We start from the raw sequence: 21338 nt of genomic DNA, 5'->3' as shown, positions 1-21338 counted from the left end.
TAATCGTTGAGCGTTCAGGCTTGTACTGTTTTCTTGGTGTACGCTACATGCACTCATTCAATCGCAGTCATGTGCACTGTCCACCCCGATCTGTTGATTTCTTTTTTTTTTTAATGATAATATCACATTTTGTAATAATTTCTTATGTGTATGTAAACAAATCCTGGATTGTTTAACTAATATATTGATTACAGAAGCAAATTTAGCCTCATCTAAAAAAAAAAAAGTGCTTTTAAGCTACGGTAAAAATATATATACAACAAAAAACCGAATATTCATATTAAGTACATTTGTTTTCTTCTTTCATCTTTTATTGATGTTTGTTTGAGCAACAGTAAATAAAGTATTTATGCTGTTGTATCTGTCTGCAGGGTCACATGGAGGGTGAAGTGTGGGGCCTGGCCACTCATCCCCATCTCCCTCTCTGTGCCACCGTCAGCGATGACAAAACCCTTCGCATATGGGACCTTTCACCCAGCCACTGCATGCTTGCTGTACGCAAGCTCAGGAAAGGTGAGTCACCGCTCAAACGCCAACATATGAGCATATTTCCTTTATCTCATCTGCTGTCTGCCTGACAGGAAGCGCACTGGTCGCTTTATCAAATATGCTGTCCTCCACAGGCAGCCGTTGCTGTTGCTTCTCCCCTGACGGCAAAGCCTTGGCGGTGGGCCTGAATGACGGCAGCTTCCTTATTGTGAATGCAGACACCCTGGAGGACCTGGTGTCCTTCCATCATCGGAAGGATATCATCTCTGATATCAGATTCTCACCAGGTCTGGTCTTCATCTCCGCAGTCCTTTAACAGTACAAAACTCTTATCAGTTCCTGTGTGAGAAGTTAATAGGCCTCTAAAATCATTGTGCCCTTCATAGGATCTGAGTTTATGTACGATGCTGTGCAGAAGTTGAGCAGGTATATGTATTTCTTTCCCACTGTGAGTCAGGGAGCTATTGCTGCAGGCCTGACCCAAATTAATGGCTTTCTCTAATAAGGCCAGACAGAGAGACAGCAAGAGAGGAATGAGAAACAGTTGGGGCGGACAAAGAGAGAACAAGAAACTAAACTCTCTTTCTCCTGGCCACTTAGCCTTAATCCACGATGCTCAGGATCCTATTTCTCAACCCAATACCCGCGAATCCCTGAGAGCCTGTCTAGCAGTCACTGCAGAGAGGCATGCAGTGCTCACAACCACACATACATTTCAAATGTGTGCTGTGCTATTTGAGGAAAACACATCGTTTAAGAAACAAACCAATGCCCGTCCATCTGATATGTTCATACGTTTTATTATTAAAACACTGACCTGCTAGTGGCGCTAGCTGTGATGTGCAGGGGATCACGGAAGTCATTACAATGCATCCTCTGAGGACTAACTCTCTTTTGTTGGCTCAGGTGCTGGGAAGTACCTTGCTGTAGCATCAGGAGACACGTTTGTTGATATTTACAACGTAATGAGCAGTAAACGTGTCGGAGTGTGCAAAGGATGCCTCAACTACATTACCCATCTGGACTGGGACAAGAGAGGTAAACATGCTTCCTTATATGCTTTTATTTCAGTAGATCGTTACAAATTCTAGTTTCAGTATGTTAAACACAGTTAACCACTACAAATCATTGGGGCTTATTCCTCCTTGCAGGAAAACTACTTCAAGTCAACACAGGTGCAAAAGAGCAGTTTTTTTTCGAAGCTCCTCGAGGCAAAAGGCAAACCATCCCGGCTACCGAGGTAAGCAGCGAGAAAATGCACAGGAACAGCCGTGGTTATGGTGCTGTTGGCCCACATTTTCCCCACGGGATCACAGGAGGCTTGGAAGGGCAGTGAAGCATTAACACGGCCCACTTTTCACCAGTATCATTCTAATTTTGGCAGTGGAAGTGGGCTAGTGTTTAGGGTCTCCTTTATACAGTGTGACATTCAGACAAGACACATAATGTATTAAGAAGATAAGGGTCAGAGATGATAGATGCTGCTGGGTCATGTCTCAGTGGAGTCCCTTGTCCTCTATTACCCATTATCATTTTAATATATCTTTTCACTCACTCACAAGCAGCATGTTTATTGTGCTGCAGTGTTTCTGCCTCTCCTCACTGGCTGTCAGGCTCTTCACAGTGAAGCCTTTGCGTTCAGTTTTGTTGCTCGTCTTTGATATTTAATGACTTTTTTGTGAAGCAGTTTTTGTTATAAATGTAAATCTTTACTTTTTTGTCCTCACCGGGTTCAGGTAGAAAAGATTGACTGGAGCACATGGACATGTGTCCTGGGAACGTCTGTCGAGGGCATCTGGCCTGTGATCAGTGAAGTCACTGAGGTGACTGCTGCCTGCCTCAGTAATGACAGGAAGGTGCTTGCAACAGGAGATGACTTGGGATACGTCAAGCTCTTCAGATACCCTGTCAAGGTAGTTTGCTGCTCTTGATACTGTCCTGCTTCAGTGTCTCATGACTCAAGGCTTAGGTTTAAAGATTTATGCAAATGTTATGTTAATTCTGTGTTAATGTCAGAAGTGTTAAATAAATGTTGTCTCCCTGTCCTAGGGGAAGTACGCAAAGTTCAAACGTTATGTGGCCCACAGTACACATGTTACCAATGTGCGATGGACTCATGACGATAGCCTCTTGGTAACAGTGGGTGGGGGAGACACGTGCCTCATGATCTGGGCTCATGAGCCCGAAGGCCACCGGGAATTCAAACTGTGTGACAGTGAGGAGTCAGACATTGAAAGCGAGGATGATGGAGGTGAGAGAGAAGTCTCATCTATTTGCCAAATGTTTCTGTTGCTAAGAAAATGACTTTGTAAATCTCCTTTTAATCAGGTTATGACAGTGATGTGACGAGAGAGAACGAGATCAACTACACCATCAAGGCCTTATCCACCAACATGCGACCGATGACGGGTGTGAAACCCCACTTGCAGCTGAAAGAGCCCTCTGTCGATGAAAGGTATTTCCAGATGAAGCTGTGGAGAGCCCTTGCAAATGCTTAGATAGGTTCAGCTGAGCCGCTTTAGGAATTTTATAGTTCAACAGAGCGTCTGCTTCAAGATAAAACCAGTCCTGTCTTCTTTAGTCAGCATATCTTTTCTTTTCCTGTGCGCAACTCTCGCCCTGACCCTGCCCCTTTGAAATAACTCAGCCTTTTCTGCTTCTCTTCTTTCCTTTAATGGCTGTCCATCTGTCATAATCCTGCTTCGTTCTTTAATTCTACTTGAAGACAAGGGGTTGTCAGGTAAGTTTGTGTTCATGTGAGTTTGCACAACAGATTATGTAGTATTGAAAGTGTATAGAGACAGTGTAAAGCACTTATCTGACTAAAGCAAGTTTGTTGTAGTCTCTGTGCTAACTTCAAAATAGCAAAAATTAAGAACATCATGACTCGAGATAGTAACAGTTACGTTTGGGTTCCTAACATATCACTGAAATTCCCTTGGTAAAGGTCCATGTTATTCAATAATGATCCACTTTTTTTTTTTCTTCTCTTCTAAATTATGACACAGTTTTTTGTGTTAATTCACTTGCTAATGAGCTCCTGTTCTGTCTGGCTTGACAATTTGGAACTAAAAGCTAAATTAGAGCTGAAATTGAATTTACTTTAGTAGTCAGTACAATAAAATCTAAGTGAGTAAAATGTGTTTTTAATATTGGCTGACTGAAATTACATAATGAAAATCTGTTGGTTTTACCTTCACCTCTTAAATTATTAAAAACATTAAAACATTAAAGGTTTTCTTTTATATGGATAATTACAAACATTATCCAAATTCCCATCATAATTTAAATATGAAATGGTGTCACAGACTTTGGGTTATATTATCAATGCAGCATCTTCTGGGCAGCAGTTGTCATAGAAATTAACTTTGGCTGTTATGGTTACACAATGCTGACTCCTGCATTTCTTGTCCTCAGCATGTCTACCGGGAAGCCGTGAGCACTGTGTGTAACATTTTTCTAATTGTTGCTTTCTTTTTGTTATTGCTGCCATAAAGAGGGTCCAGGTAAGTCACTTTCTGCTTCCTTTACAAATTTGTAGTTTATTGATAAACCGATATCTTGGTGTGCCTGTTTCCCTTTTCACGTCCTGCCTTGTGATCCTTTACAATATTTATTTTATCCCGCCTTGATGATTATTGCAGAAAAGCATGTAAATAAATAAAATGTTTGCAGAGACTCATGGAAAAATGTTATGTAGCATTCAGTAAATTAAAGAGTGACATGTTATCATAATCATCGTCATTATAATGATCAGCATTAAACATAGCTCCACAGTCGCCCTCTTATGCCGACTGTTTATTTCAGGCCTCCAGTCAGCAGAGCGCTACCACAGCCGGAGAAGCTGCAGACCAACAATGTTGGTAAAAAGAAGAGACCTATAGAGGTAAAACCTCATCCTCACCAAAACACAACAAACTAATAGATACATACAGATGGTGAACTTAATGCAATCAGGAGGTTAATCTCTGACTCTGAGAAGAAAAAGATTCAAAATGCTGGTTTCTAATGTGATTATTTCAGCTGAAGTCGGTGTGTGCTCTTACTGTGTCCAGACAGCCTCTCCGGGGACTCTGATGATGCTCTAATCGAATAATGATGTTCAGCTCTGAACATCTTAGTTGTCATGGCGTCGACCTTTCTTACTCTCTGCCTGTCCTTTTCTGATTCTCCCACAGGACCTTGTGTTGGAGCTGGTTTTTGGTTACCGTGGCAATGACTGCCGAAACAACGTGCACTACCTGAACGAGGGGGCGGACATCATCTACCACACGGCCTCTGTTGGCATCGTGCTCAACTTGACGACCTGTAAGTAGACAGAGGACAGTCTTGAAGGCAGACTGTGTTACTGAGTGTCACTTAAAAAACAAACATGTATGGTAATAATACAGTATTTCATTTTATATTTGTATGCGGCGCGTCTGTGTGTGTGTGTGTGTGTGTGTGTGTGTGTGTGTGGGATGGGTGTGTTTTCTCACAGCCTGCCAAAGTTTCTATGTAGAACACAGTGACGACATTTTGTGCCTAACAATCAATCAACATCCCAAATTCCCCAACGTGGTGGCAACTGGCCAAGTAGGTATGTTTGTGAGAAGTTGACCTCCTGTGTCAATAGCCGCCTCGTTTTTCTTCCCTGTACCATTTTTGCACACGTGAATAGTTGTTGGGTGGTCGTGTATGCTGCTTTTGTGCAACCACGCCACTTGCAGCATTGATTAAAATGACTTTGATTTGATTTTTCATATAATTTAATAAGTAAAAAATTTGACAGTCAAAGCTTTGTTGATAGACAAAACACCACGTTTCCAAAATGAACTACAATCAATTAATGTAATTTCCTTTCATTTCAGGTGATACTGGTGACATGTCAGGTAAGACCATAACAAAACTAATCTTTTTAAACTAAAAAGAAAACCTGTTTTGTTTTTATAGATCATATACTTTATGTCACTGCCATCTAGTGGCTTGGATGCCTTATCAGTCCATTAGTTCATTATAAGATAATCCAACAATAAACAATCTTAATCAATCAACCATAAGCAAGAAGTCACATCATTCATGTATTTATGCCATTTGAACACACATATTTACCTTGTCTCTTCCTCAGCCACGTCTCCGTCCATTCATGTTTGGGACGCCATGACCAAGCAGACTTTGTCGGTGCTACGCTGTTTCCACTCCGGTGGGGTTTGTTCTGTCAGCTTCAGTGCCACAGGGAAACTCCTGCTGTCAGTGGGCTTGGACCCTGAACATACCATCACCATCTGGAAGTGGCAGGAAGGTATGAGCCAATGATACACACTCCTCTCCAAATGTATTGGAAAAGTGAGACCAGTTCCTTTATTTTTGCTGCAGACTGAAAAATCTTGATTATAGGACATCAAAACATGAATATGAGACAAAACAGCAATATTTCAGCTTTTATTTGCGGGCCGATACACAACGTAGAAGATAGCACCTTTTGTTTGAAGCCACCCGTTTTTCACTGCTCTCCCCTGTGTTCCTCAGGTGCCAAAGTGGCCAGTTGGATTGGTCACACTCAGAGGATTTTCGTGGCTGAGTTTCGGCCCGATTCAGACACACACTTTGTGTCTGTGGGGATCAAACATGTGCGTTTCTGGACGTTAGCTGGTCGAGCTTTGCTTAGCAAAAAAGGTGTGCTGAGCTCCATAGAGGACGCCCGGATGCAGACCATGTTGTCCATAGCATTTGGAGCTGTAAGTGCCTACCAGCCTACTTTTGGTCACACATCTAATTGATCCTAACTAGAAGCAAGTTTTTGTGAAATCTTCAAAATGCTGCTAATATATAAAAATACACTGTCTGCTTAAATGTGCTGATGGAATGAGTTGTGTTTGCATTGCTCACTCTGCTGTCTTAGGCCACTAGATTAGTGCAGATTTGTTTTCTTTTCAGAATAACTTGACATTTACAGGTACCATAAGTGGGGATGTGTGTGTGTGGAAGGAACACATTCTAGTAAGAATAGTGGCCAAAGCTCATACGGGCCCTGTGTTCACGATGTACACCACACTGAGAGACGGCCTCATTGTCACCGGAGGCAAAGAAAGACCGTACGTACTCCTCTGAGCTGTTATTTTATGATTATTTTTATTCTCTTTTTATCGATATTTACAGTTCTTCAAAAATAATAATTGAATGCAAATGAAGAAATCTGTGCCTACTGTAGCTGTACCTGATCACCATGCTCAGATCCTGTGTACAGGATAGATGAAACAGGCTTTGTTTTCCTGCACAGGTCAAAGGAGGGCGGCGCTCTGAAGCTTTGGGACCAGGAGCTCAAACGCTGCAGAGCTTTCCGGTTAGAAACTGGACAAATTATAGACTGTGTTCGCTCTGTGTGCAGAGGAAAAGTAGGTTATTCATTAAACCCTAATCACAAGTCATTTTAGGGGCTCATTATCTCTATTTTGACGTGGTTTTTGACCTGTGTTCTTTGTCAGGGTAAAATCCTTGTGGGGACCAGGAATGCAGAGATCATTGAAGTAGGAGAAAAGAATGCAGCGTGCAACATCTTGGTGAATGGACACATGGATGGGCCAATTTGGGGCTTGGCCACTCATCCTTCCAGAGACGTCTTTCTGTCCGCTGCAGAGGATGGTACAGTACGTCTGTGGGACATCCCAGAGAAGGTCAGTCATGTTGCCTACAACCCCTCAAACCAATCTTAAAAGCTACAGTTGGAATTTTAAGATGGTCTATAACAAGCATGTGTTGATCTTGCGTTGCCCTCTGGAGAAACAGAAGATGCTAAATAAGGTGAACCTGGGCCACCCAGCTCGTGCCATCGGCTACAGTCCTGAAGGAGACATGGTGGCCATCGGCATGAAGAACGGAGAGTTCATCATCCTGCTGGTCACCTCACTCAAAATCTGGGGCAAGAAAAGGGACCGGCGCTCTCCTATACAGGACATCAGGTGCTGAGAGACCACAGTCTTATTTCTTATTGAGACGACGGTTATGTATTTAAGCTGTATCGTCATCCTATATGTTGGCCCAAATTTTGTCTCCTATTCAGGTTCAGTCCAAATTCTCGTTATTTGGCAGTAGGCTCCACTGAGAGTGCAGTGGACTTCTACGACCTGACGCTCGGCCCACAGCTGAACCGCATCAACAGCTGCAGAGACATCCCCAGTTTTGTGATGCAGATGGATTTTTCAGCAGACAGCACCTATGTCCAGGTGTAGACAGAGAACAGAGAGGGAGCACGTGTTTGTCTCAGACGTTGGCTGGTTGTATGATAACTAACCTTTTACCATGTATGTTGAATCAGATATCCACGGGTGCGTATAAACGACTTGTGTACGAAGTGCCATCTGGGAAGCAGATCACAGAGCAGTCCCATATTGATAGGATTACCTGGGCCACATGGACAAGGTGAGAGTCTCAATGTTAAGGTGCACATATTGTATGTGATGATCTTACATCACATGCTGGAATCAGTAATGATAAATGATTTGTTTCTCTCTCTCCGTATCCAGTGTCCTTGGGGATGAGGTCGTAGGAATCTGGTCCCGCAACACTGACAAAGCAGACGTCACCTGCGCTTGTGTGTCCCACTCAGGCCTTAACATTGTTACAGGCGATGATTTTGGAATGGTAAAGCTGTTTGACTTCCCATGTCCAGAGAAGTTTGTAAGTATGATTGAATATTTTCTCTTCATCTTTTTTGATTCATTTTAAATCCACTTACTCTATGATTTGATTGAAAGGGTCTTTACATAGTTAACTGAGAAAATAGTATTGATAAATTGTGTGATGATTAAACTGAACCTTATTACGTTTTTCAGCTGTGTTTGTTACTTACACTGATATTTTTGCATGCTTTAACAAACTGTAAATGTGTCTGTTCTGTAAAACACCAAATCTCATAACAGTACTTTAAAAAATGACAATTGAATGACGCGAGTATGATTTGTTTTAGGCCAAACACAAGCGCTTTCTGGGCCATGCAGCTCACTTGACAAACGTACGCTTCACAAATGGAGATCATTTTGTTGTTAGTGCCGGTGGAGATGACAGAAGGTACGACTGAACTGCACAGAACTGGTTTAGTTTACAAATGATATGACAATCAAAGATTAATGCATGCTTTTATTTGATGCTCTGCCTAGCCTCTTTGTGTGGCGTTGTGTCCACATGCCTCACTGAGGACCCGGTCTTGACCATCCTGCTTCAGAAAGTCTGGGCATCTCCTGGTGCGGGTCTTCAGAGAAAAGCTGTACGATGCACTTACAGGAAGAGGAGGAGGAGGACAGACCTGGCAGCTTGTAAATGAGTTGTAGTGGTGATATGACTTACTGCCTCAAAACTAGGTGCATGCATTTGTGAAAGGCTCATTTACATCACACCATCAGTCCTGGTTGTGAACACAGGTGGAGGGAATACAGAGGTGCCCTCGCATCGTCAAATCATCTTAAGAAAAAAAAAGTCTCTCTAATACAGTATGCATATAATTTAATTCATGGATTATTTTTTTTAGATTGAGCGAATCTGCGTTTGCCACTGAGCAGGCCTATGAAATAGTGTTAGTGGCAATGCCATTTTTTAAAACATATGTAGCAAACTGAATTAGCCTTAATCTGAGTGTTCAAAAAATGCGGGTTTGGATTCTTTTTGTATTATGTTTGTTTTACTTTTTGGATCATGTAGTCATTTGTTATTCTATTTTTACTGGTGATTCCAAATCCTGTGGCCTTCCTCCTGAATGTAACATCCACTGTTATGTTCTGGATGTCAGCATGCCAAAGCATACTATGCACTGTACACCTGACCTGGTCACTGTGTTGCCCTGATGGTTCATTTATGGTTTGTTATGTGGTTGTGTTGTTGATTGGTTGAACTCAAACCTCCCTCAGCAGTGTTCCCCTCATGACATGTGAAAGTGCGCGTACTTGTTCGAGGATCTGCTTGTGGTTAACGGGTGTGCATGGCTTACTGGGAGACAATCTGTCTGAACCAAATTCCTCAGAAAACAAAAAGAACAGATGTAAATTGATGTTTCAGTGGACCGTTGCAATTCTTTAGGTCACTTTTCAGTGTGCTGCTACTGTATGATGTATTATTGTTGCATTTTCATAAATATGAATGGTGTGACTTTTTCAACAGTGAGTTAATGTTTTGTGTTATCAGATATATTGCTTAAATGGAATGTTTTATCAGAGAAAATATGAAAAGTGCAAAACATATTGCTCCTTGTATTAAGACTAACTACAACAAAATGTTGCTGCATATTTTGATTTACATTACACCAGTGTAAATATCATTTATACATATTCTTTTTGTATATTTTTTGTGAGATGTTTCTTATAATTCCACTTTAATAAAAAAAGGCAACCATGAAGTTTTGAGTGAAATCAGTTTTCACTGAAACTCATCCTTTACCAATTACACAGCATAAACATTTCTTTGTTGCTCTTTTATTGTTCTGATGTCAGAAAGTAAATTAGGGGAGTATTAACAGAAAAAAATAACATGCACATTAGCAAATCTTTTGACTTGCAGCAGATTTCACAGAATAAACAGAAAAGTCATAAGCTAAAAGGATCTTATTCACTCAATTTTATTCCTGATGAAATAAGCATAACTTACATATATATATATACACACATATATCTTATATTCAGCTCTTTATATTCATAAATACAGCCTATTTACATATCAACAAACTCTACAATGTTGTGTGTGCTTTTGTTTTGTTCAATTCCAGGACTAATTATAGTTGGAAACTGAATTCTGCTGTCGAGTATTGTTGACTGTCACAATTAATCAGCATCTGCCTTTCATTCGGTTCAAGTATTTTCACCCTATTAAAACAAAACAACACTTTACAAGTTTCACTGATGCTATAAAGACATTATTGGTGAACTGAATGTATCAGACATAGTGTAAGACACTGTAAAATCCAGAGTCATCAGTTTTTTAGGTACACTTGTTTGTGAACTGTACTGTTTAATGTGATCATAGTTTAACAGAGAAGGAACTGCCACAAGAGCAACCATGATCAGCCTGAGGATTTTTCAACACTTGAAAGGTCGAGCGAATCAGCTCCTGGCTGAAGTCCACTGTGGCTCCTTTCACAAAATCAAGGCTGTCTTGGTCCACGACAACGCCTACACCCCCCTGCTCAAACACCCTGAAGGCAGAGCACAGTGGATGAAGGTGTGAAGAGAGTTGATTAGATTACTGGACAATAAGAAAACAATGAGGTGAATGTAAAACAATCACTTGAAAGCTACAGATGATTAATCACCTGTCATCTTCGTTTTTGTTCTTATCTACAGAAAACTTGTACTGGAACCCAGAGCAGCCTCCTCCCTCCACGTGTATTCTCAGATACTCTCCTTTCTCCATGATCTCCCCTAGTCTCTGGATGACAGAGGGGACATGAGCTTGATGAATGATGAGTAAAGCACAACTACACAAATTTATTATCACAGGAGCTGATTAGCAATGTCAACACTTAAACCCATTTCAGATATCTACAAATGTAATGACTACAAATTTAAAATGATGAGAATTCAATTATAATCCAACAATTACTAAGGATGCTGAAAATGAACCTATATTTGCCTTTGTCACAGACTAGTATATTTGGGATATTTAGATTCTGCTATGATATATGAAAACATTTTTTATAAATATTTTCATTTTGAAAGGTGTCCGTTTAAGACTAATCGCAATTAAAGTTAGAATATACAGTATGTTCAAATTGAGTTGTGACCTTGATTTTAATTTAGTGGATACTCGTCCGTACACTCCTCAGTCATACATGACTGAGTCTCAACCCCCAATCGGTGTTTGTTTAAAAGATCCACTGATTATTTCTTCATCTCTTTTTTTAATCAAGGAGCTACTCTAGCAGTCATACCATGTCACAACAATCTTTACAAGACATAAAGAAATGTAAGAATCTCTGTTGGATTCAGCAAGTGCAGCAACATGTCTGCAACATAGGTGCACTGGCACATGATTGTTTATAATTATGACTGTTTATTTTACCAGTAGGGATCACTAGTGAACTCTGCATTAATGAGGCATTTTTAATGCTCCCAACACTAGCTTTACATTATACACTAAGGATTTATGATATACATATACATTAACCCTATCTCTAAGTAAGGCCACTTCTGACCCTGAAGCATTTTTATGCAAAACGCACATTTTACTGCCTTTAAGTTTTCAATTTAAGGCTGACCTTCACACATGACTCAGTAAGGTAGACTTTATCTTCTGACTGACTCGTTGGCTTCTCCTGGGTTGAGGCGCCGATAAAGCGCTGAAGCCCCGTGGTGTAGAGGGGCTGAGGGCATTGAGGAGGCCGATGTGTCAGCTGGCTCAAATTAAGGTTGTTTAGAAGTGTAGACGCGCTGGAAAACATGAGCGACACGTTAAGGTGGGACAGCATAAGGACAGTAAAACAACCTGTAAGGTTCCCTAAGATAGCGGTAGCTAGCCTTAGCTAGCCTTAGCTAGCCTTAGCTAGCCTTAGCTAGCCTTAGCTAGCGTTAGGTAATGTGGCCTAACGGTAGCATTTAAAGTTAGCTTGCTAACTGGCTGAAGAGTCAAACACCAATTCACACGCTAATTCTCCCCCAGAGGTGTTGTTGACAACATATAATATTGGTCTAGTAATTCTTCATTATGCCTACAATGTACAGCATGTAAAAGTTACCTAGCAAGCCGCAGTACTTTTATCTTTGACGCAGTTATCATAGCTCCTCTAACGACTGACATCTTCCATAACAAATACTTCTAAGTCCCACCCCAACCTTCAGCAAGCACATCGTTTAATTGGCTAAAAGGATTGTCTTTCAAACGGATATGGCGTTGCAAAATACGGCCACTTGATTCGTCGATTTACCTGCCAATCGTGACGCGGCGGCGCGTTGACCTATCAGACGTGTTGGATGATTTCGGGCTAGTGGTCCCGTCGCCTTGCCTCGCAGGCACAGCCTTTCTACGCTGTTTGCCGCCCACACCACGCTCCACAAATCAACACCCTGCTATGCGGTGGTGCGTACAGGTAATCGGGTTCACGTAGTAAGCGAGATTTAGATTTACCAATTACAGCGCAGGAGACTGGGGCCTTTACTGCGAGGGAGTTTCCTGACAGGCTAAACGGCGACATAGAAAACTACTCTTTCTTCTGCTGGGGCGTTTCTTCCGTCTCGTGACACCAGGAAATAAAAGTGCTGGTGCACAGCGTGTATCCGCAGTTTGGGAGTTGACGGATCGTTTTAAAGGTATATTTTGTACATTTAACATCTTTTATTTTTCTTTATTGTATACTAATTAGATAAAGGGTTGTTAACCATATTTATATATAAGGGAAAACAAGTATTTGTCGTTTAGTTAAACTTTCTTTTCAGTGCTAATTTAAATTCGGGACATCGTGATAAACAAACAGGGAATCATATGATTCGTCACTTCCAGCTGATGTAGCTCGAAGTTACTCAGTGTGTTTGTTAAAGTTTACTGTAGTTATCTGTTGTGCGTCATGGACTTTTCCTTGTTTTAGAGTCACACAAAGACAAAGAACCATGGATGTACGGGCTAGTTTCGTCGTTTTGGTCTGTTTGATTGGACTCAGCTGTGTGGAGATGCTCCACTATAAAACCTGTCGTAAGTTTCACTGAACTAACTTCATGTAAAGATTTACCTCTCTCCACTGTCCCCGCTGAATAAATGCTATTTAAATCCCAGATGGCCGGCTACTATGAAGATAAGACAAATCTGAGAAAGTGAAAAATAACCATCTCAATTTTCCTTAGATTATAACAATGTCTTGTTTTATCCGAAAGTCAATGTAAACTATATTGTCTGCCCCCATCTTGTGTACTTCCACATTAACTCCTACTCTCTGCATTCACTTTTCCCCCATGTGTTTCACTGAATGGCGAGAAATGAGCTTCAACAGTTTTGTACTACAGATGTGACTCACCAGATTGGAAGGAGTGGTCAAAACAAAGAAAAAACCTTTTCCTGAGTTTTAGTTTCCAGTGTGGATCACGTTACTAAAAAATGCTGATGCATACATCACACATGATGCAACTCAACAGAAACTAGAACCAGAGCCTTAGAGACAACCTAGATCCTCTAATATGTTGTCGCGGTTATTTTTTTTAGATTTAAAAAAGTTTACTCCTGAGCCACAGCATCAGGAAGTTAGGAGTCAACTTCCTTTTATGCATAAAATACTTCAATCATGTTGGTAATATAATTAAGGACTGCGTTTAGACTGAAGTGAAAATGTGTAAGATAAAAGTCTTTAACCTGAAGCACAGTGTTAACTGATCTTGTCAAGACATTGCTCCTAAAGTGGCCTTTGATGTACTGTATGTAAAGATTTCAAGATTTGTAATCATAATCACATTTTTCTACCTAATGGAAATGTGATGTGTGAGTAAGGGAACTCTCGTTACTGTGTCAGTATATTTACTTAGATAACATATTAACTTGCTTTTGAAACAGCTAGTGCATAAAGTTGGGTTTACTGTTTTGTAAGTCATTTAACTGTGGTAAATAAGCATTTTGAAAGTCAGCATTTTTTTTTTATCTATTTCCTTATTTCTTTCCAGCATCCCCTTGTGGAAAAGTGGACACAGTAGATGTTACACCTTGTAACAGTGATCCATGCAAACTACAAAAAGGGCAAACCTACAGTGTCAATGTGACGTTCACCAGTGGTGAGTGGGCTGCATCTCTTTTGTTTGTGTTTACAGTACGTTTTTCATACAAGTCAGAACATGCAGGATCTAACTGATGATTTAACCTTTTGTTCTCCTGGTCTTATTTGATCTGTTGTAGATGTTGACAGCCAGGCTAGCAAAGCAGTGGTTCATGGTATTATTGCTGGAGTTCACGTCCCATTCCCCATTCCCAATGACGATGGCTGCAAGTCAGGAATTCAGTGTCCTATTAATAAGCAGAAAACTTATCAGTATGTGGCAACTCTGCCTGTGAAGTCTGAGTATCCCTCGGTAAGTACGACATGTAGAATCACAGCAATGCTTTTAATGCTGCTATAAGTCCTCAAATAGTTTCTGCAGCCTTAACCTGATATAATGTGGTATAAACTAAAGCCAACTGCAGGACTTGCAAATCCTTAATGCGTTTTATTTTACATGATCAGATCATTTTTGTAATGTAACTTGTACTACTATTTTGATACAAGCAGTGGTGATGCAAAAGCAGTGGTGATGCAAAGGCATCAATACCGCAGTGTAAAAAAAGTATTCCTTACAAAATGTACAAATGTCAATAGTAGAAGCAGAAAATCACTCCTTTTGAGAAATACTATTGTCAGTACATTAAGTGATCACTTTTGTCTATACTAACCCACCATATTTTATTAGATGTTTTTATTTAAAACCTTAATTTTAGGCTAACAACTAACCATTGCTCAATAAATATATTTTCCATATAAATATAATGTTCATAATTAATATAAGGATGTTGACAATGTAATATAACGTTTATTTTAAGTAATGTTTCTGCCTTTTTTTTTTCTAGCTCAAATTAGCACAAAAGTACAGTACTATGAATAGATGTACTTAAATTCTCCTGGTGGGGTGTTTACATACGGTTTTACAGTAACTTGTTTCTAATTGGACATGAATAAAGGGCAAAAATGTATTAGAATGCCTTTTTTTTTTTTTAAGTTACAAAACATCTCTTAAATTTTTGTAATACTGAGGGTGTATTATTAGCGTGTCTGTTTTTATTTTTTAAATTGGTAGAGTTTTGGGGTTTCTCTCTCTTTCTCTTGGTACAATTACTATTTCCTTCTTTCATTTTTAGATTAGGGTGGTCGTACAGTGGGAATTGAGAGATGACAATGGAAAAGACTTGTTCTGCATCGAGTTCCCAGTTGAGATTGTGAGCTAATCCACTAACAGGACCTATTTATATATACATACATTTTTATTTTAATGATTCAGCTTTGAGTAAAGCATAAAAATAACGTAAATGGTTCTAATGAAGCTCTTGTTTTAATAGATTAAATACATTTTTAATGATTGTTTCACTGATTTGCAAAGACTGCCACACACACATCTTAAATCCTGCTCAAACAAATAAATAAAAGGATTTTTTTCCTTTTTGCTGTAAAAAGTTAATTTTAGATGTTATGGATGTGAATTAATGTGGTTAATGCAAATGCTGTGGCCTGACTACATTCCAGTTCAAGATTCTCCTCTTACTGGCTACTGTGTAGTCAGATACATTTTCATTTACTAAAGCCTTTGTAATTTTTCCTACTGACCTTGTACTAACAGTCATATGGCATTGGATATTGTTCATGAATATAAAAGGAAATTCTAATAAACTCAACATGTACCTAAGTTTCACTGTGTGAATGTGATCTGAAGAAGTGTTGATTCAGCATCTTGAGTCATGTGTTTAGAAAGCGTCGTGAGTGCAGTTTTCAGCTTTCCCTGTGTACTTGTAAGACACTTGTTAAATTCATTTTCATATACTTGTATGATTTATACTGTATAAAATATTCAGCCAAAAGTACTGCTCAGCACAGATTTATATTACCAGGTGCTTAGATTTAATCAGAATGACAGTTTTAAAATGAGGTTGACAACTGGATTAAAAAAAAAAGACAACTGACATACTTCAGATTTTATTAGTCTGAGCAAAGGTTAGCAGCAAGGACGAACTTTACCAACGCAAAGAAAAAAGTTTTCTTAATAGATTTCCTAACACTGCAGTGAGATTATAACCAGGTCACATGTACAATAAACATGCAGGCCTAAAAGTATTCACTGAATATAAACAAATAAACTGAACATTGTAAGGGCAAGAACACAACAAAAGCATACTTGGAAACCAGAAGTGGTAAAAGCAGAAGTTAGAAATTCAAACAATTAACTTGATAATGGACACTGAATATACGGTTAACTTAGTCTGACATCACACTGTTCAAAATTATTTTAGTTTGTAATTTTGCCCAACAACATGTTGGATAAGGATTTGTATGGTATACTTATTAGGTGAGAGATGTGCACATAATGTGGAGTGGGGGGTGGGGGTACTAAATCTATTCGCTGCTTCTTTCTCAGATCAATTTCAGTACAAAAGTTACAGAAAATCAATAATGTGCAAAGTTAAAAATGTGTAACATGAAAGCTTTTAGTCCACGATAGATACCAATAGATACAGCCAATTCCTAGCAGTCACTAAACTTTAGTAAACAACATAAACTCGTTTAACGAAATTCTGAACAGAGCAAACCTGGGGCATTGTACTCCTAACAGGAGTGGTAGCGAGGCAGGTGGATGTGACATAATAGGCTAGAATATCTGACCACACTTGGCTATTACTGGCTCATATCCAAAAGCACACACTTCATCAACCCTTGTTTCACACACACGTCTGCAGCTTCTTGGTCCTTTTTATTGTCCGTTTTGCTTCAGCCTCTCCAGCCGCTGGAGCAAAGCATTCCCGAAGGCTTCTCTGTAGCCTGGGCTCAGCGTGTCCAGAAGCGAGTAAACTGTCTCGTGATACTGGGAGCTCAGATCCTCGTTCACTTGATCGAAGGCGTAGCCCACCACCTGTTAGGGTAGAAGTGATTGATTTATAGTAAAACTTTGAATGATCTGAGATCTTAAAATTAGTAAAAAAATAAATAAAAAAACACATCCTCTTACTCTCAGTCCTGCCTCTGTGAGCTCCAGACAATAGCGATTTCCCTCTCTTGTTTCCACGTTTATGTAGGCCACATCCAACGCACTGTTGAGACTTTGTGACACATGCATTTCTGAGACGGCAAAAAGTACGTCATTGACCACTGCTTCTGCCTCCAATCTCATGTCCTTGACGTCACCAAGCTCAACACAGTCGTCATCAAATGAAGAGACAATGGAGTCCTCAGGCTGGCAGTCTATCTCCATCCCCTATGACAAAGAACAACACTATTAACTGATTTTACTCATGTCTCTCCAGATATCCTGCAGAACCAGGTGTGTCAGAAAAAGCTGCTCTTTACTCACATGACAAGCTAGAATTTACAATTCAATGCACCAGCACGTCTCCGCACTGAGAAGGCAGTGCATCAGGTAATGTGTTTTAAACTATAACAACTGGTGGTAAATCTGCAAAACTCAGCACTGTACTATTAGTTCTCTTGTTATTCATGTGGACTTTACATGATACTGACTGACTCACACGGCTAAAGCAGAAGGTGATCACATGCTTTTCTGTGAGTTCTATTTTTAAATGGTATTAAGAATATCTAACTTCCTATCTGAGCAGCAATGTAGTTCTATCTATGCTGAAGCCATTTTAGCCATTTCACTTTTTAAATTCCTGAATGAAATGAAGTGACATTACACAACTCATAAACTGACAACTGGGTTCTCCCAATTATCAGTAGTCAAAACAAACTTAAGTGTGAACATTTTCAGAGACATATTTGTCTTTCTAATTGGTTTAGGCCCTACTTCTAGCTGTAGCCGTAATTAATCAAGACTTGTAATCTTTATAAAAGGCCAAAGTTCCCAGAGATGATGACTGATGTTGTCTCCAGTGTTTCCACCTGTTTAACACATGTGAACATTTTGTCCTGCTGCAGTTGTTCGTAGGGAGAAGTTTGTAGGGCATTACTGTATCAGCCATTTCCTGCATGTTAAATATAACCTGTTGCTTCACTTCTGGTTTTCATTCATTCTGTTGGCTCGATGCTTCGATGGGTCATGAGCCCTTACGTGCAACTAGTGATTGTGAAACTTGCAGCAGACTTTGCTTAACCTATCTATTTGATGTGAATGTCACAAGTACATGTAAAAGTTGATATGGTGCTTTTATAAAAGGATAGTAAGTGCTGTTAAGGTTTGTTCTTTTACTTAAGTCACTGCAGTGGCAGCAAGGACAGAGTCCTCCAACAGAACCACCACAGATTTTATATAAATGCATATAAATATCAGTAGATAGTTTGTCTATTGTTTCAGGGTTTTCTGGAGGCAGATTAGGGGCGGATGATATAGACTTAAAGCCAAATATTATACAATATTTTCAGAGTAACAATATAAATGATGATAGCACAATTCAACAGTATCTTTTTGGCACCAAGTCACATCAACATACAGTGTTTAAAGTCAAGCACACACAACAAGTGTGTAAATAAACCAATTAAGTAACCTAAAAATTGAAAAAGAGTGAAATCTTAAAGCAGTATGTGTGGCACATTGTAATTTATCATTTATCTGAATCCCCCCTTGTCAACAATTTAAATTGGAATTGTGTGCCAGTCTTTTACCTTGTCTGATCTGTTTGTAGACCCATGTGAGATGCTGATGTTATAAAACATATGCAAACACATCATGATGAACCTATGTTGTCAATATTGCGATATGGACCATAAGACTTTACTATCAACTATTCTTATCATGGGTAGGAATTGTCACAGTGTATCATGGCACAGTCTTCCTGCATATTCAACTGGCTTAAGAGACCACTATTGGCAAACACATAGTGTTTAATTCTGTATTTGGCTATCCACAAAATGTCAAATTAAAAGATAATTGTATCCCTTGGTAGTAAAGGAAATAGATGTTTAGATGTTTTCAAAAAGAAATACACAATTACAATAACAAACATTGCACTAAAATGTTAAGTATCACTAGTAACATATGTATTATATTGCTGGATTATTATTACTGTATTAATTAATAGCTTATGTTTTTATTGTTGTAGCTGGTCAAAGTGTTTTAGACAGTATCCAGTGGTTAAAACTAGTGATGTTTGTCTAAAAATATGTTCCCATACAAGGTTCAAACTCGCAGCTGCATTTTCTGTGAACCACTGCCTAAAAGCTTGCTTTGGTGAGAAAACAGACACGTGAACGATGACATTTGAAGCATCACTTGAGTGAATCATTTGGCTAATTTAAACCAGTTGATCCAGCTTCGTAGCGCGGGACTGTGCTGCTCGCGACTCAACAGGTTCCTAGGTTCATAAAAGATTCACGATTAAAAGAACTTTTTTTTTTACTTTTGTGGGCTGAATACGTAGGTGTCCACACAGAAATGGATGTAGTCAGTGATGCAGTCTGTCAGTCCATCCATGTCCTCACTATAAGGCTCACAGACAGTATTCTAGCACTATATAGTCACTCTGTGCACAAATGTGTTTTTTTGCCTTGGCAGGTGTGTTTGATCGCCATCATGGAGCCAGCTAGGAAGAGAAGCTATTCTCAATAAAATAAAATCTTTGAATCTCCATCCCACATACATATTCGCACCCTGCCCTAGTTACATAAGCATACCCTATCTTTGTAGCTCATCCTCTCAAGTCTTTTCCCAACAACTACAATACATATGTTCATAAAATAAACTGACCAGTCAATCAATCTGTACAAAAATATATGTCCACCACTCCCACAAACACTAGTTACACTTATCACATAATTGAGACATTGCTTTGCTGTCTCCTATTTCGCAACTAGATGTAACTGAACCTGTTTTGAATGAATTAACCCATTTTGGAGATAATTAGTGAAGTGGTTTAATACTGGTTCATCGCTTCATTCGCACGTATGGTGCAACAGCTTTGACGCTGCTGGAAATGCAGGCTGTCCTGCCCAACAACCCCTCAATCTTTCTCAATGTCTCCTCCTCTGTCTACTCCTCTTACTACATCTGTGTGCATCTGCACTCCTGCAGGTATGTCCCACATCACCTGAGCATGCTCCACCATCTGCCACAGTAACAGGGGCGCAGGCTGCAGTTACAAAGACTGTGCCCTGCACTGTGCCAGGTGGTGTACGTCCTAGGCTGCTTAAGGACTGTGCCACTCAACTATGTGAGCCTCTACAGAGGATCTTCAACTGGCTCTCACATAATGAACGTCCTGGAGAGGACGATTCTGTGCCTACTAAGACTAAGGGCAGAGACGTCTTTTCCTCCTAAGGCGGCTTAGGTCATTAGACATCTAATGACATCCTGTGTTGCAGCACTGAAAGATACAGGACATCATTTACCCCCACGACCATCAGGTTTTACAACACCCTAGCCAACAGCAGACACTTTCATTAGCTAAATAGTTTAAAAGATTAATAAACTTCATCTTATCTTGTGTAAAACAATTACCTTCGTATTACATGTCCTGGCCCTACATGTTGATTCATCCAGCTTTGCTGTTACTCTATATTTTACTGTTACAATTAAAAACAACGACATCACAGCGACATCTTGAGGACTCTTGAGTCGTCCATTGGTATGACTGAGGCGAAATGAGACTATTTAATGTCGTTACAGGTAATTTTGCTAATAGTGAGTTCATGCAAATGTTACAATGCGACAAAATCCGATAGTTAGCCAGACTGATCTACTTTAACTACCTTAAATAGCGAATACATGCTGCAATTAGGGGTCGATTATTGGATAAGTTAACGCTGGCAGGATGACCTGCGGCTCCCCTGGACATAAAACAGTGTGATCGTGCATTTTAAATAATTACAACAACATACAACTAAAAGCTGGACTCATATATTTGATGTGACTACGCTAGAAAAAGTGTTTAACCAGACTGCGTGGATTTTTCTCACCTCCTCGCTGGCTGTGTTTTTCCGGCTTGTGGAAGCTTCCAGCCCGCTCTGGGCTCTGGGCTCTCTGGAGAAGGTTCGGCCAAACGAGCGCCAGCGACCTCTCGCTAAATACTGGGATTAAAGTGTTGAAGCTGCGGTTCAAGGGTGGCCAGAGGGAAGTGTCGCCTTAACACACGCCGTATCCTGTTTCCACTTTGTGCTCTGCGTCTGAACACAACTATCTAAAAGATATTCAGCTCCTGTAGGTGTGCCGTGTAGCCCCCCAGTTCCGCCA

At 39.9% G+C, this 21338-nt stretch overlaps 4 protein-coding genes across 4 annotated transcripts in view; 2 read left to right on the top strand and 2 right to left on the bottom strand.

Annotated features, from left to right (window-relative positions):
- Positions 1-9853, top strand: part of eml5 (EMAP like 5) — a 31651-nt gene extending 21798 nt beyond the window's left edge. Inside the window, exons 21-43 of the mRNA XM_026354639.1 lie at positions 372-513; positions 624-776; positions 1396-1527; positions 1641-1729; positions 2226-2402; positions 2539-2740; positions 2818-2944; positions 3987-3995; positions 4297-4375; positions 4668-4797; positions 4970-5068; positions 5340-5360; positions 5597-5770; positions 5998-6206; positions 6406-6563; positions 6749-6863; positions 6954-7142; positions 7255-7427; positions 7529-7691; positions 7784-7887; positions 7992-8145; positions 8435-8535; positions 8625-9853. Of these exons, the coding sequence (XP_026210424.1) occupies positions 372-513; positions 624-776; positions 1396-1527; positions 1641-1729; positions 2226-2402; positions 2539-2740; positions 2818-2944; positions 3987-3995; positions 4297-4375; positions 4668-4797; positions 4970-5068; positions 5340-5360; positions 5597-5770; positions 5998-6206; positions 6406-6563; positions 6749-6863; positions 6954-7142; positions 7255-7427; positions 7529-7691; positions 7784-7887; positions 7992-8145; positions 8435-8535; positions 8625-8661 (2937 nt within the window). The 3' untranslated portion in view covers positions 8662-9853. The remainder of the gene's footprint in view (positions 1-371; positions 514-623; positions 777-1395; positions 1528-1640; positions 1730-2225; positions 2403-2538; positions 2741-2817; positions 2945-3986; positions 3996-4296; positions 4376-4667; positions 4798-4969; positions 5069-5339; positions 5361-5596; positions 5771-5997; positions 6207-6405; positions 6564-6748; positions 6864-6953; positions 7143-7254; positions 7428-7528; positions 7692-7783; positions 7888-7991; positions 8146-8434; positions 8536-8624) is intronic.
- A 203-nt stretch (positions 9854-10056) lies between these two features.
- isca2 (iron-sulfur cluster assembly 2) lies at positions 10057-12275 on the bottom strand. The gene is made up of 4 exons (XM_026354641.1): positions 12185-12275; positions 11708-11879; positions 10763-10878; positions 10057-10645 (listed from the first exon to the last, which is right to left on the bottom strand). Exons 1-4 carry the CDS (start codon positions 12244-12246, stop codon positions 10471-10473), a joined length of 525 nt encoding a protein of 174 aa, XP_026210426.1. The 5' UTR covers positions 12247-12275; the 3' UTR covers positions 10057-10470.
- Positions 12276-12605: 330 nt separating this feature from the next.
- On the top strand, positions 12606-15854 carry LOC113159917 (NPC intracellular cholesterol transporter 2). Its single transcript, XM_026356920.1, has 5 exons — positions 12606-12755; positions 13031-13134; positions 14091-14198; positions 14320-14492; positions 15313-15854. Exons 2-5 carry the CDS (start codon positions 13053-13055, stop codon positions 15397-15399), a joined length of 450 nt encoding a protein of 149 aa, XP_026212705.1. The 5' UTR covers positions 12606-12755; positions 13031-13052; the 3' UTR covers positions 15400-15854.
- Positions 15855-16125: 271 nt separating this feature from the next.
- gskip (gsk3b interacting protein) lies at positions 16126-21337 on the bottom strand. The gene is made up of 3 exons (XM_026354651.1): positions 21065-21337; positions 17169-17414; positions 16126-17072 (listed from the first exon to the last, which is right to left on the bottom strand). Exons 2-3 carry the CDS (start codon positions 17409-17411, stop codon positions 16914-16916), a joined length of 402 nt encoding a protein of 133 aa, XP_026210436.1. The 5' UTR covers positions 17412-17414; positions 21065-21337; the 3' UTR covers positions 16126-16913.
- Between the last annotated feature and the right edge of the window lies 1 nt (position 21338).

Source organism: Anabas testudineus, chromosome 12 (genome assembly GCF_900324465.2).
Source record: "Anabas testudineus chromosome 12, fAnaTes1.2, whole genome shotgun sequence".
NCBI classification, from domain to species: Eukaryota; Metazoa; Chordata; class Actinopteri; order Anabantiformes; family Anabantidae; genus Anabas; species Anabas testudineus.
This window is presented reverse-complemented; position numbering and strand designations above follow the sequence as displayed.

Excerpts from the sequence above, each read along its gene's own strand:
- isca2 (XM_026354641.1), bottom strand. The coding sequence starts at position 12,246 with ATGTCAGTCGTTAGAGGAGCTATGATAACTGCGTCAAAGATAAAAGTA. Across the intron at positions 11,880-12,184 it reads AAAGTACTGCGGCTTGCTAG|CGCGTCTACACTTCTAAACA; the intron begins GTAACTTTTACA and ends CATGTTTTCCAG. Across the intron at positions 10,879-11,707 it reads TTACTGAGTCATGTGTGAAG|AGACTAGGGGAGATCATGGA; the intron begins GTCAGCCTTAAA and ends TCTGTCATCCAG.
- LOC113159917 (XM_026356920.1), top strand. The coding sequence starts at position 13,053 with ATGGATGTACGGGCTAGTTTCGTCGTTTTGGTCTGTTTGATTGGACTC. Across the intron at positions 13,135-14,090 it reads GCTCCACTATAAAACCTGTC|CATCCCCTTGTGGAAAAGTG; the intron begins GTAAGTTTCACT and ends ATTTCTTTCCAG. Across the intron at positions 14,199-14,319 it reads CAATGTGACGTTCACCAGTG|ATGTTGACAGCCAGGCTAGC; the intron begins GTGAGTGGGCTG and ends GATCTGTTGTAG.
- gskip (XM_026354651.1), bottom strand. The coding sequence starts at position 17,411 with ATGGAGATAGACTGCCAGCCTGAGGACTCCATTGTCTCTTCATTTGAT. Across the intron at positions 17,073-17,168 it reads TCACAGAGGCAGGACTGAGA|GTGGTGGGCTACGCCTTCGA; the intron begins GTAAGAGGATGT and ends CTACCCTAACAG.